The sequence below is a fragment of the Aspergillus luchuensis genome, chromosome 8, assembly GCF_016861625.1.
Source record: "Aspergillus luchuensis IFO 4308 DNA, chromosome 8, nearly complete sequence".
NCBI classification, from domain to species: Eukaryota; Fungi; Ascomycota; class Eurotiomycetes; order Eurotiales; family Aspergillaceae; genus Aspergillus; species Aspergillus luchuensis.
Window position 1 is genome coordinate 3774562 of NC_054856.1, and position 14386 is coordinate 3788947.

At 50.3% G+C, this 14386-nt stretch overlaps 6 protein-coding genes across 6 annotated transcripts; 3 read left to right on the top strand and 3 right to left on the bottom strand.

The window, feature by feature from the left end:
• Positions 1 to 559: 559 nt before the first annotated feature.
• On the bottom strand, positions 560 to 2184 carry AKAW2_81291A (Zn(II)2Cys6 transcription factor; the record flags this gene model as incomplete). Its single annotated transcript, XM_041682406.1, has 4 exons — positions 560 to 1315; positions 1366 to 1503; positions 1560 to 2072; positions 2125 to 2184. 4 exons carry the CDS (start codon positions 2182 to 2184, stop codon positions 560 to 562), a joined length of 1467 nt encoding a protein of 488 aa, XP_041549252.1.
• Positions 2185 to 2694: 510 nt separating this feature from the next.
• On the top strand, positions 2695 to 3305 carry AKAW2_81292S (uncharacterized protein; the record flags this gene model as incomplete). Its single annotated transcript, XM_041682407.1, has 2 exons — positions 2695 to 2939; positions 2990 to 3305. 2 exons carry the CDS (start codon positions 2695 to 2697, stop codon positions 3303 to 3305), a joined length of 561 nt encoding a protein of 186 aa, XP_041549253.1.
• Positions 3306 to 4562: 1257 nt separating this feature from the next.
• On the top strand, positions 4563 to 6690 carry PLB1_4 (lysophospholipase 1; the record flags this gene model as incomplete). The annotated part of the gene is made up of 3 exons (XM_041682408.1): positions 4563 to 4701; positions 4786 to 5434; positions 5502 to 6690. 3 exons carry the CDS (start codon positions 4563 to 4565, stop codon positions 6688 to 6690), a joined length of 1977 nt encoding a protein of 658 aa, XP_041549254.1.
• Positions 6691 to 8047: 1357 nt separating this feature from the next.
• On the top strand, positions 8048 to 10195 carry AKAW2_81294S (5'-methylthioadenosine/S-adenosylhomocysteine nucleosidase family protein; the record flags this gene model as incomplete). Its single annotated transcript, XM_041682409.1, has 1 exon — positions 8048 to 10195. One exon carries the CDS (start codon positions 8048 to 8050, stop codon positions 10193 to 10195), a length of 2148 nt encoding a protein of 715 aa, XP_041549255.1.
• A 384-nt stretch (positions 10196 to 10579) lies between these two features.
• On the bottom strand, positions 10580 to 11647 carry AKAW2_81295A (Ldh family oxidoreductase; the record flags this gene model as incomplete). The annotated part of the gene is made up of 1 exon (XM_041682410.1): positions 10580 to 11647. The coding sequence occupies one exon, from the start codon at positions 11645 to 11647 to the stop codon at positions 10580 to 10582; it is 1068 nt and encodes a 355-aa protein (XP_041549256.1).
• Positions 11648 to 11993: 346 nt separating this feature from the next.
• Positions 11994 to 14272, bottom strand: AKAW2_81296A (Zn(II)2Cys6 transcription factor; the record flags this gene model as incomplete). Its single annotated transcript, XM_041682412.1, has 3 exons — positions 11994 to 12968; positions 13017 to 14150; positions 14207 to 14272. 3 exons carry the CDS (start codon positions 14270 to 14272, stop codon positions 11994 to 11996), a joined length of 2175 nt encoding a protein of 724 aa, XP_041549257.1.
• Positions 14273 to 14386: the final 114 nt, after the last annotated feature.

A 14386-nucleotide genomic window follows, 5' to 3' on the forward strand; every position in this document is an offset into this window, starting at 1 on the left:
CTATATTTATCTGTCCCCTCATTTTTGTCTACTACGTTGATCATTCTGTCACTTATCAAAGCTGAGTTCCCTTTATAAGAAACTTATTCTCGTTAGAATTCTCCTTCCCTGCCTTTGAGAAAAAGGGTCTATCCCGCAATCGTATATTTAACTGCCTGCGGATTGTCTTGCTTTTGCTCGCGGTCGAAATATACGCGACGGCCAGTAAGAGTGGCGACACTCCAGATAAACATCACTCATTCACCGAATATTCCCATGCCTATTTAATTATAAAACTACCTATTTCCAGCACATACGACCATAGGGTGTGGAAAACAGGGCTTCCCGTCCGCTCAGCCGTACTTAAGCCACACGCCGGGAGGTTAGTAGTTGGGTGGGTGACCACCAGCGAATCCCTTCTGTTGTATGTTTTTCATTTTTGTTTTATTAGATTATGTATATATTCCTCAATCGTGGGTGTGCAAGAAGAAAGGAAAGGTGCTAGAAAGACGCATCGCTGAAGGGAATTGACAATAGAGAGCGGAAAATATAAATCACGTCGTGAAATCACATCCCATCCTCACGTCCCCGGAATAAAGCTCCTCGTATGTCCATTCCTGAGCATCTTCGCCATACCAAGGGCCTGCTGAATTCCCGTCGTATTTCCAATGTGCTCCAAAGTCTGGACGATCCATTCCTTCGTGGCGGGATCTGAACTCGCACAGTCGCCCGCCACAAACAGAGGCCATAGCAGGCGAACCACAGCTGTGAATGTCACCTCCCCAGATACAAAGTGGTATGGAACACTAGCGCAGATATCGTGCGTCATTAGCTTGATAATGTCTATCGAGTCGAACACAATCTGTTGGCATTCTGATGTTCCTTGTAGGCCCCAGAGACGTAGAGCCATTGATCTGATCATTTCGTGTATTATGATCCGGGTTTGACGGTAATGATTCCACATTGAGACTGTCCCGACGGTCTTGTACACGTGATACGTGTCGCTATGAAGTGGGATTTGCGGGAGAGATCTGCGATTACTGTGTGTGTCAACGACGGCGTATTGCCAATGCGGACCGAGTGACATGGCCCAGGACCGCAGGTCAGTGTCAAGGTGGAGGGCCTTGCAGATTAGTATGCTCAGGGTGTCGATGGAATCGTCAGCCAATACTGCGCTGTCCACTTCGATAGACAGGTCGTGTAGCTGAATCAGTATGTCGCAGAATGTCTCCATTGGCTGTGAAGTTTGGTCTTTCTGGGCTCGTGCTACGTTCGTAAGGGCTGTTATCTTTGGTGAGTTGTACCTCTGAGATCTCCTGAAAATGCTACTAATTGCCTGGTTGAGGTGAGAGGCAGCGCGATTATTTTAGTTAGGGTAAGACTTACATTCTGCAAACGCACCAGTCTGAACAACTCAATTCCCGTTGCTGAGTTCAACTGGTCCATCCCACGTAGTTCAAGAAGCTTTGTGGCTCCGCGAACATGCTGCGACCAGCCCCGCATTGGACTCGGGAATGTGTTCAACTAGGACCTGCATTAGAGAGCTGGGCCGCGAATTGGTGGAGGTAATCTAATCTTACCTCATACATACCGAGCAATATAACAGCCCCTAGAGTGGAGTCAGATTTGGCCGATATTGGGTCTCGTAGTGCGTTGTTAGTGGCAATCAGGGCTTTTCCGTATTGCTCCCCTGCCGCGCGCTTCAGTTCGGGAAGTCGGTTGATTCTCGCCATGCTTTCTAGCCCTGCAGCTTTGATCGTGGCTTGGAGTGCAGGAGACGGGTCGGTGTTTAGCAGGTGGGGCAGGTAGGAGAGAAGACCCTGGACTCGCGTTGTACCGACGTAGTAAGTGAAGATATGCGACATGACCTGGTCGTCGATCGTGGTTGGCGGAGGGAGTATAGAGGCTGGGGAAGGAGACTTTGACGAAGAAGGCGACTTGCGTTGTTTTCGGGCGATCGTCCCACGACCTTCGACTTTCACTGTAATCTCGTCCGTTTGGTCGCAGATTCTTAGAACGTTGGGATCGCGATACCCTGAGCACTCCTGGTTGACCCTCAGGCATTGTGTACACCCCGGGCGACGTCGATCGCACTGTTTTGTCAGTACGCCATGATCACCAACAGCCTCGAGGCGCTCTACGTACGATTAGTCGTCGTGTCCTGCATAAGGCACACCCCAGACCTGGCTTCCCCCGGTACACCATGATAATAGGGCTATGTGTGGATAGTGACTTCCCAGAAAGGTAACCAGTTCGGATGCCAGACTTTGAAGACGCTTGGCTTCTAGCAAGTGGGACTTGGCTGCCTTTAAAGCCGACCAAGCACGTCGGGCATAAGCTAGAAGTAAGCACTAGTAGCCGTGGATTGTGGGGGGCTTGGATGCCATTGGGTCGAGTTTCCGAAACTTTCTATTCTCCCACTTGCTCAGCCTGAAACCCAGCCACGGGTTGCAGAATATAGAACAACCCTGCGATGGTACCTGTAGCTGCAGATGATCGCGAGGCTGAATACTGTATCCTCCCGATCAATATGCCATTATAGGTTAAGTCAGTCGTTCGTATAGCCTCAGTTGGATGGGTATATGAATCCCTGTGTCGTCCGATAAGATGCTGTTTTCTCATTGAAACAGCTGAAGCGTACATCAGGAGACCCTTCTATTACTCTTTTCTCCTCGCAGGTTCATATCTTATATTGTGATATTCATCATTCACAAAATGAACGGAATATTTGCAGCTGACCTTGCGGCGTATCTGATCCTCTCGCCGATCGTCGTCTACAACTTCATAACTCACCGATGGACCGGGTTCTTAGCCTGGTACTCCCTATCCATGTTCTGTTCCGCTCGAGTTATTGGAGGTGCTCTAGGGGTTCGTGACGCCAGCAGCATGACAGCAAACATAATCCAGAGTGTGGGAGTCACGCCTCTAATTCTATGCGTTGACGGATTGGTTCATGAAGCGTACGTTTATGGCTCGAGATATGCTAGGTCTGGTACTAATATAACGACAGTCGAACGTATCGCTATCCCTATGCTAGTCGACGCCTCAACTGGTCCGTTGTGGTCGGGACATCGGTCACCATGGTGGTAGCTATCAGTCTCTCCATCAAGGCATGTCTGGATATTTTCGAGGACAAAGCACAATCCGACGATCATTCATTATGGAAGACTGGATCAGCCCTAGTCGTTGTAGTTTGGATCTTCCAGATTGGGTGGTCGATTTATTCCCTGCAATTCCATGATAAAGGTATTCAAGGTCCGGGATATCAAGGCGGCACTGCGGTAAGTACTCCATTTCTGCTAGATGCTTCTCGGGTAATCGGTTGACTGACATGTCGTTGTGTAGCTCCTTCGGGGTGCGCTGGTTGCACTAGCATTTGTTGGTGTCCGCGTCATCTACGCACTTGTTGCTGTTTGCACGGAGAGCAAAGATCTTAGTCCGGTCTATGGGCTAATGTCTGTACGCGTTGTTCTCATGTTTCTTCCGGAGTTATTTGCGACCGTAGCCATAAATGTCGTTGGTGTCCGCACCCGACATCTCCGCGAAGTGAAAGATGAGACGGACTATGGAAAGCTTGATGTCGTCCAGCCGACTTCGGTTGGCATTGCGGCTTAGCAGCGGATGCCTTCCCCCGATTTCTTATGTCAATAGATCTTGATTTCTGTTTCTACAGCGTCGCAGACATCTCTTTCCCTCTGTTTCTCTTTCACTTCTCCATAGAATATGTTTGTATTCGGAATTCAGATACCAGTTTGCAGCTTCTACTCTTCTCAAATCCAACCATGTCAATGTCAATATCCCCACCCAAAGTGATTAATCATAGGTCAGTTCGCGTAGCTCTCACACAGCCTCTGACGCACAGCGTATCCGGTGCCTGCATTTGAATGGTCGAGCGCTGATGAACTTGACCAAATGCAGACGGCTGTAGACTGTACCCACACTAAAGCAGAGTTATATCACCCCGCTTGATATGCTCGTATGGCAACGTCTAGTGTTGGATGAAGCTATATTTTTGATTGGTGCGGCAACAAATTGGGCGAGACACTGATCAAAGATGAGAAACGTAGCTCTACCCTCGTGGGCTCCAGCATTTCTGCAAGTGGTGGCTGCGTTGACTGGGAGTGTTTCAACGATGGGGAAGAAAGGAAGCAAACGTGGCCCGCGCCGATCGTTGTTCACCGCTCAGCCTCCGAGCTGGTTGCCTGATTAGGTTTAGTGCAAATACCGACAATTTGGCCCCTTCATCATGTTGAGAAACGGATCTGTCAGAAACTAGGATTCAATCAAGCTCATCTTCACCGATCTTGTTACTCATTAGGGTTAGCGCGCATGAGTCAGAGCATCCAAGTGCTCGGCTGTCGTCCTCTAAGGCCTGAATTTCGGCTGGTGTGGGACACTCCGCCCCCAAATCCACTTTGAGTCTTGAGGCCTTTAGGCCTGGGGTTATTGTTATCCCCACCATGGGTTATATTGCCATTCCTAAACGGGTGTACCAGATCGGTGGGATGGGGCTCAGCTTTACAGTCAGTTCAGCCTTGGGTAGCTGTGATTTTTGGTGCACCTGGGAAGCTTAAATATCGATCATGCCCAAGAACATTCAGAGCTGTTCTCCATCCTCAATTAACACTATCAATTTATCTATTAAGGTCTCATTTGGTTATCACACAGTAATCATGAAGACCTCTGCACTACTCGGCTCGGTAGCCTTGGCATTTCTGCCTTGTAAGTCCTTTGCGCATTTCTCTCGATTTATCAACATCACGATGATGCTGGATTCACGTGACTAATCAACATTGCGTCCTATAGCCACATCTGCTGCTCCATCCCAAATAAATAATCGTCGAGCTCGAGCGGACATCAGCGTTGAGCGGCGGGCCTCGTCTAGTGCCACCAACCCTTATGCTCCGGTCCATGTTTCCTGTCCGGCAACTCGGCCTAGCATTCGTGGCGGTGCAACACTCTCTCCCGAGGAAGTCTCCTGGCTAGATACCCGACGTGAAAAGTCTCTATCAGGGCTCAAAGAATTCTTCGGCCATGTTGAGATAGATTGCTTCGATGCCTTGGATTACCTCAACACAAGCGACTCATCCAGCTTACCCAATGTCGCAATTGCTATATCCGGTGGTGGTATGCGCGCAATGTTGAATGGTGCTGGTGCCCTCAAAGCCTTCGACAGTCGCACTGAGGGTACGGCTGCTCAGGGCCAGTTGGGCGGTCTACTTCAATCTGCAACCTATGTTTCTGCTCTGAGTGGGGGGTCCTGGTTGCTGTCTTCGTTGTTCATGAACAACTTCACGACCATTTCCGCCCTTCAGGATACTTTCTGGGACTTTAGTTCAGCGTCTATCCTCGAAGGTCCTGCAACCATGGAGCCTACCGCCTTCTGGGGTAATATCACGGCTCAGGTGAAGGCCAAAAGGGCTGCCGGCTTTACTACCACTGATGCAGATATCTGGTAAGCCACAACTCATATAACAATCAACCCAACTTGGACAGCAACGAGTATATACTAACTAATGCAGGGGTCGTGCCGAAGGCTACTACTTCCTCAACGCTAGCCATGGCGGCGTTGACATCCATTGGTCCTCGATTACGAAGACACGGGCTTTCCAGCACGGAGACATGCCACTGCCACTGGTGGTCGTTGACGGCCAGTCCTTCGCGGACGCCAACGACGAGCCCGGTGAAGACAAACCCATCTACGAAATATCGCCCTGGGAATTTGGCACTTACGACAACAATATGTATGGATTCGCACCACTTGAGTACTTGGGAACCCGATTCGTGAACGGCCAGGTGCCCGAAAATGAGACCTGTGTGCGCGGCTTCGACAGCGCTGGATTTATCACCGGAACGTCCAGCGACATTTGGAATGAAAACGGCACAGACATTGCCGCCACCCTACGTGCTGCGATAGGGGGTGTTTCAACTAACACAACCGAGGGCGCTTTGGAGGTAGAACTGCTCTCATACATCCTCGAGGAAGTTATGGGCGCTGTCAGCTCCAACAACACCGCCACCAGTGGCCCAGCCGCCTACGAGCCCAATCCTTTCTATGGATACAACGCGAACACCTCACCTTTTGCAGAGACCACAAGACTGACAGTCGTCGACGGCGGTGAAGATGAAGAGAATATCCCTCTTAACCCACTCATCCAGAGAAAGCGCGACGTGGATGTTATCTTCGCCATCGATTCCAACAACAATGACGCCGGATATAAATGGCCCACTGGAGAGTCGCTTATCGCTACTTATGAGCGTACTCTTGCCGGTTACGCCAACGATACCTCATTCCCTTCCATTCCAGATGGGAACACTTTTGTCAACTTGGGTCTTATTAGCCATCCTACTTTCTTCGGCTGCAATAGTTCGAACATGACTACACCCGCTCCGTTGATTGTCTACTTGCCTAACCACCCTGTCACTTACATGTCCAACACGACGACTACAGATACGACTTTCAATACCACAGCCCGTGACGCTATGATAACCAATGGTTACAATGTTGCAACTCAGGCTAATGGCACTCTGGATAATGAGTGGACTACCTGTGTGGGTTGTGCTGTGCTTAGTCGTTCGTTTGACCGGACGAACACACCGGTGCCTGCTGCCTGTGAGCAGTGCTTTCAGCGCTATTGCTGGAATGGTACGCTTGATACCAGTACTCCCGCGGTCTATGATCCGTCGGTAATCTTTCCGTCTGGCTTGTAGGTCAGAGATCAGATGGTGAGGGGTCAGAGGTGGTGGATGGTGTGTTAATGGGCATATGTATTTATAGCTGGCGAGTGAGGGCAATATGGCTGCAATAGAAACCTTCATGTTATTATTATATATATAGACTTACCGTTAATCGAGGGTGTGCCGTCTTTCACCAATAAGGGATAAAGTAACTTAGTATAGTTTTCTTGTTGTTTAAGGTACGTGAATTGCAATGAGCCGAACGATGCATTCTCCCCATCCAATCTTTTCACAAATGCTGTCAAGGATTATCCGGAGAGTTTTCCCATTATTCCGTTAGCTTGGTCCTCGTGCTATCATGTAGTTGGGCTAATCAATATCCAATAGTAGACGTCGTCGAGAGACTGACTAATGTGGCTCGGGCCTCTGGACGTCGGAGGTTCGGTCTTAGGCGGGAATCGGGCAACTACTCATGGACCACATCCTTCCATATGAGAAGACCAGGCTATACAGCTAATGCCAGCTGATTAATGGTCCAACCTCAGACTTCTAAGCCAATACCACCCACACCAGAAGATAAAAACGTGGTAAGCTGGCGATCATGTACAGCCCACCCCTCTACCCAGTAAAGTTTGGTTCCTCACGTCTTTTTGCTCACAGCCTGCAGAGCCTAAATGAAAAACGACAACATTTACGTGTGCCTGCCGATTTAACAGACAGGCTTCGAAGTGATTGGAATCTCAAAGACATCAGATGCCCACCTGACAATTACTCGCTTGCTGATAGACGAGGCTGGACGCCAGCGAGGCTGCTTACAGGATGGTCCCCAAGCATGGTGTGTCCCTGCCCAAGAAAAAGCAAGCATTGCCCTTTGATTCGTTACTGGGCACACTCAGACTTTGGAGTTTATTTCTCGTGATAACGGGACGGTCGCCATAGGACGCCATCATTACCCATTGAGGTTAGCATCTCTAGGGGCTCGAATCACGTCCACTGCTTTCCATGCAGGTCTGCATTCGTGGCATTAGTGGCATGCACAGCGCAGTAGCAGGTTTTGAGTGGCCTTCCATACGCAAGGCTGAAGGCCAGAGTATTTAGGGGGCCGCTTAAAGCGTCCCCGGGTGTGAAAGCCCTTCATAATCCCTGAGTGGATATGGGAACACTACGGAGCTGTACCTGAACCAAGGGGTAGCCTGGGATCAAAGGTGAGTGCGTCTTCATCCAGATTAGATTCAGCTTTTGACTGACCATTATGATTTCCAAATAGTTATAAGCGTACCATAGGATCGCTCTTCGATTCCCCAGAAGCACAATCTCTGTCCCGTGTAACAAATTTCTTCGATCAGTCGGCTACACCTCCCCTTGTGCAGTTTTCGCTACAGCCTTGAATATGTCTTCCACAAATCCCACTTTCGCGACAGAATCATTTTCATCTCGTAAAAAGCCCCCGCCTTCGTGCGATTTCACTGTGGGCTGGATATGTGCCATCTTTATCGAGTACCTTGCTGCGCTGGAAGTACTGGATGAGAAGTACGAGGCCCACCCCGGAGATGTGCAGGCTGGAGGAGATTACAATGAGTACACGCGTGGTCGCATTGGAAATCACTATGTGGTGGTTGTCTGTCTACCCGCGGAGTCATATGGGCTGGCGTCAGCTGCGGCTGTCGTAACAAACATGCGAAGCACCTTTCCAACTCTCCGATTTGCGTTGATGGTTGGCATTGCTGGGGGCTCTCCACGAGCTGGTAATGACGTGCGCCTGGGTGACGTGGTTGTCGGCACACAAGTCAAACCAGCCAGGTTTGGCAAGGATACGACTGAAGGCTTTGAGCACACTGGCCATGTTCCTCGCCCTCCCGACATCCTGCTTTGTCGTGTAAATCATCTGAAGAGGCGCGCACTCATGGATATAGATATGGAAAGAATTGTTGACGACAAAGTTCGTGCTCTGCGCATCACTCTCAGAGGCAGGTTTCAGCCCCGGAGCAATTTGGTGGACCGCCTTTATGCATCCGACTATATCCATAATGATGATTGCGATTGCAAGAGGGACGAGCCTGGTCTTCCTGACCGCATTGTCGCCCGGGAAGAGCGCCTTCCGGGTAACCGTCTTGTGGTGCATTCTGGGCCAATAGCTTCGGGTGACCAAGTCATCAAGAATGCAAAGATTCGCGACCGTGATGCGAGTAAGCTTGGCACGATCTGTTTTGACATGGAGTCGGCGGCATTGACGAGCATCAATGCCATTGTCATCCGCGGCATCTGTGATTATGCAGATTCACATAAAAACGACGAATGGCATGGCTATGCTGCTATGGCTGCTGCACTTACCGCCGTCGAGTTTTTGAAGCTGGTTCCTGTTGCCGATGTTCAGAAGACTCAGATCGGTATCACCGAGGAGGAAGTCCGTCGGTTTGTGGAAGCGTCAATCGATAAGCTGAAGGTTGTAGTAGATGGTTCCTTGTCAAATCAACAGGAAGCAATTTTGAGGGTGGAGGCTACACTTGAAGGGGTCGATCAGCGCTTTCTGATTCTCACCCGCTTGCAAGAGTCAGTGACACGCAATGAGGACGAACTGGGCCGGACAGCCGTACAACTTCACAACCTCGAAGAGGCTCACAACAAACTCGCAACTGCACTCCAAGAACTTGCAGAAACAATCTTACAGCAAGAGAAAAGAAGCTCAAGCGTCGAGAGTAAGCGAGAATGGGCGACTTTGCGAGCTACTGTCACTAGTAAGTCTGCGGAGTGCCGAAAAGCTGCCGGTTTTATCGGTGAGACTTTGGATGTGGCGGGGGACGTTCTCGAAAGTGTTGGAGAATACACCAATAAAGATGAATTGAGATTTGCTTCCCAAATGACTCGGTTCGGAGGCAAGATTGGTGGTGCTATCAGCAAACGCGGCGACAAGCAAGCCGATTCTCCGGTCAATGAAACAGCAGCGATCGAGGATACCAAGGAACCTAAGACCAGCTTCTTGCAGGCACCCAAGTTTGAAAAGCCCAACTTCATCAGCCAAACCCAAGACAAAGTTTCGAACTTGATGGGTAAGATGTCGCTTCGCAAGGGTACCAAGGTTGAACCAGAACAGAGCTATGGGGTCGGTAGGGATGCAAGCTTTGAGACGACTATTTCTGACAGGACAAATGGCCATCATACCTCAACGCCTTTGCTGGACGACAGGCTGGCCGAACCGGTAGTTGAATCACCTACGAGTAGCACCACCTTCTCCAGCACCACTGCGTCAGCGCCTTCAGGGACTAGCAACAGCATCTCAGGAGGATCCCACAAGCCTATACCTCCGGGTCCGTTGCGACCGAAGCCCGACAGACTCCGGCACAGAAACGGTGACGGCAGTGGAGGCTCGGTACAGCCTCTTCGTGGGCAGGTCTCTCACGGACAGGTATTCCAGGAACCTGCACAGAGCGTTTACAGAAGCCCACCGTCTTCTCAAGACAAAAAGGTTCTAAATCTTGCAAGGAATTTCGAGAAGAACAGTTCCACTAATTGTGTGATCCGACCCATTCACCAACGCTGAGTTCTCTGACTGAAAGGGTACTCTGCCATTCACTTCGTCGCTGCATAATGAGAGATCCTCAAAGGGCATGTCGCAGACCAGGAGTGTTGCAAGTCTTGCAGGTGAAGAGGTTATTATGATAATATACTGATATTCCATTGGTTTGTTTCGCTGTGCTTTGCGTTTGTATCCTTATTCATCTCCTGCTACTTTGTGTGTCTGTCATGTCCAAAGCAATGTTCAACTCAAATATTACAAATACAATGTGACACTGTACTTTCAAAGAAGAAAGATTCTGCGGTTTCCTACTTGCCGCACACGGCTGTTGTCCATGCCTGACATCCATTGCTCTTCTACTCGTAAAGACAGAAACCAACAACCCAGATCCACTATGCAGAGACGAAATCAATCAACCCTCAACTTCTCCGCCCCAACCATCTCCGCCTCCCTATTCAACGCCTCAATCTCCGCCTCTGTAAACGGAATACCCTCCTTCAACCTCGTTTCCCTCGTAATCTGCTCAATCTCCCCAGGATAATAAATCCTCTCCACGCCCGCCATCTTGTCGCTCTCCACCACCTTCTGATACAAATAATCCATCCTCTCCTTAAACTCCTCCAGATCCATAAACAAATCCGGCTTAATAGCCACCAAGAAATGCCCCACATCCGCCGGCTTAGACGGATCATAAGGCCCTGTCACACCCCCAGCAAACGCAGATCCGGACAGCACCCCGGAAAACACATCCATCATAATCGCCAGCGCAGACCCCTTCGGCCCACCCATGGGAAGCATCACACCTTGAAGCGCCTTGGCCGGATCATCTGTCATATTCCCCTCGCCATCAAGCGCCCAATCAGTCGGGATTTTCTCACCGCGGCGAAGCGCCTTGTAGATTTTTCCCCGGGCGGCGATTGACGGCGCCATGTCCAGAATAAACGGCGGAGTCGATCCAGCCGGAGCACCGCATGCGATCGGAGACACGCCCATGAGCTTGGACTTACCGCCCCAGACGGGCAGGGCGGGCGAGGAATTCGTGAATACGAGGGACATCATCCCTGCGTCCAGGGCCTGCTGGACTATCCATGCGGACATGCCGAAGTGGTTGGAGTGCTTGATGGATACGAGGCCGATGCCGTATACTTTGGCCATTTCGATAGCCCGTTGCATGCCCATGTGTGCGGATACGAACCCGAAGGCGTTATGGCCGTCTACTTGCGCGACAACGGGGGTTTTCTCGGTGAGAGTGGGGGTGGCACTGGGTGAAAGGACATTTTGGCGGATCCGTTGCATGTATGATGGGATGCGGTTGGAGCCGTGCGTGTCTACGCCGCGGAGATCGGCTTGCACGAGGCATGATGATATGATCTTGGCGTGGTCGGTGGAGACGCCGTTTTTGGTCAGGATGGACTGGATGAATGTTTCCAGGTGGGTGGGGTTGATGTGACGGATTTGGTGTTGGGGGTCGGACATTTGGGTAGTTGTAAATGTTATTGAGTTATGAATGATTAGGGAGGTTCTGTTGTTGTTATTGGGTTCGAGGTTGATGTTGAGGATGAAGATGCGATGCTTTTATGAGGGGAGCTTGTTTCGGAGAGTATCGGGGTCGGCCGTCGCCCCACACGGTGCACTTCCGAAGCGTGACGGATGGGCCCCGATTGGACGTACGACTCGATCAAAGGCCCGAATGCACCTCATATTGATGGGTCTGTTTTCGCTGACTTTTAGGTCACTGGGAATATTCTTCGGGACGTTTTCGTTGGAATGGTGTAAGCCTCTGATGGGTTGGCTTGTTACCGCATCCCTGAAGATGCTTTCTTCACTGTGGGGAGCTGTTGAAGACCTCCCACATCAGCCCATCGATGTCAGGCATTCCACTCCAGCCTTGAAAGTCGCCTTGCAGGAGATCATCGAACAGATTGAAGGGGTAGGAGGTATCTTCCGGTTGGTAATCTTGAGGAAGAGCTAATGCTCCGGGGATTTGATCAGAGTTGCCGTACCACTCAGGAATGCCATTATATCCTGCTAATTGATGGTTTTGCGCAGATGATGATCTCTGCATGCCTCCAGATCGCGACTGCGTTCTATCGGCTTCAGTATGCAGTTCGACAGTCGATTGGGTTCTCAGAAGCCGTTCTATTGTCACACGGGATAGCTCGTCAATGCAATCCCGCGCGCGAGTAGCCTCGCTCCAGTGCTCCCCGATGCTGCTAAGTATGTTCTGTGCCATGGTGAGACTCGACATGAGTTCATCGACGCGCACCTTCGCTGTAGTTCTCTGTAATTTCCAGATACAGTAGAGTAATGCAAGCGCCCCAAGGAATACCGAGTGAACAAGTAGTCGGCTGTAAAGCAGGCTTCCTGTTCTGTAAATATCGCCAAATGTTTGCAGAAGATCGACAGCCTGGTGGAAGCAAAGATCGAGCATCTCCTCCGACGGGTTCGGAATTGCCGGGCTTGGTCGCAGCAGTAATACCATTGTTTCGTGGTATCTGGTCTTACAGAGCTTGGCCATCACGTCCCCTCCACTAGTTGATTCTTGCGGGATTGTCGATTTCCAGTCTTTAAGTCTTTCTATCATATCACGCTGCCACGTGAAGATATCCCGCACCGGGGGATAGGCATAGCTCGGTACATCACGTTGAATGCTGTGCATGACATATTTTATCTCTGAGTTCATCTTGGCTAATTTGAAGAGATGGATCGAGTGCGACATGTGTGACGGTGACTCTTGTGATTCATTGCGGTTGGAGACCGGATCGACAAGGTCCGTGTCTGGTATGTCCAGAGGGGACTGTAACCAGATTAGTATCTTTTCCGCGCTATAGAGCATTTATCTTACCCTCATCTCACAAGCCTCATCTCTGATGCCTATAGGACGCCCCATCATGGTGCAAATGGCTCTATCGAGCGTATATACCACCCAAAAGATACGGGTCCGTATCTCCTGATCAAGCAACGATATTCCAAGAGACGGAGATGCGCGGACGTCGCGTTGTAACCCTAAATCTATCACACTAGCAAGACACTGGTAGTTCAGGTTCCATATGTTGACATTAGTAGAGGGGTTATGCAACGCATAAACCATAAGAAGTAGCATGCATTGCAGAGCAGTTACCGAGCCATATGAGCATACCTGCTCGACATACTTCATGGCTGACGCATAGTATCCCTCCACGGGAAGATGCACCTTACATTCACGAGATAAATATAGGGCTGATATTGATAGCACCATGTAAACCTGGAACAAGTCCAGGGGGTTCTCGTTGTGGGATGCATATACCCGCTCAATCACAGACATGTGGGTCGGCTCATGCAGGAACGGGTAGACAAGATGTACCGTACGGAAGTATTTCCTGGACAGTTCTATGGCGCATTCCTTTCGAGTAGGCAGCAGGGTAAGGTTACTTAGTAGTTCAGTTGAAAGGCTAGTTGACTCTGCCGTGGCCTTTTTGACGCCTCTGGCTTTAGATCGCCGCCCAGCGCTGGAGAATATACGGTTCGCAAAGAAGTACCCGCTGGATGGCCCAATGTATCGAGGACCTTCACCAGAGGACAGCGACACCAGTCCAATCTCATGCGCCGGTTGATGCCCCGAATTGTTTCCCTGCACATGATGTTGTGGTCGCTGTTCCGACAGGGGGTTGAAGGTATTCTCTTCATTGCGTGAAACGGCTGGAGCGTCTCTTCTAAACTCCCGAGAAGATTGGTGCATAGTAGCGGCAGGATCGTCATCGTGCTGTATTTCGACAGATAAAATCGTGCTATCATGATCTACTGCGTTCTCTGGGGCATTATTGCGAGGTCCAAGGCTTAGATCGACGTTGGCGCAATTTTCCTTTACAATTGACTCTAGCCATCGGATTCGGTTCTCCATGTTCGAGATATACCTCCGCGTGACCTCCTGTTTTCCATCATTTACACATGAGACCCCTGTCTTCAGGCAGGAGCTACATGATGGCTCATTCCCATCACACTGCAAAGCGGGACACCGTGAGCGCGAATCAACAAGCGGATGATCTGGCTACTCACGCGGATCTTTCTTCTTTGGCATCGCCTACACGCCGCTCTATTCCGATTTCGACGTGGTGAGTCCATGTTTGCATATAGACACCCGAATGGGACAAAAAGATCTGGAATAACAGGTGCTCTATCACTGGATGACGGGACTGGACTGGGGTGTTGTTGCCGCGTCTTTCTCGCTTTGCCACG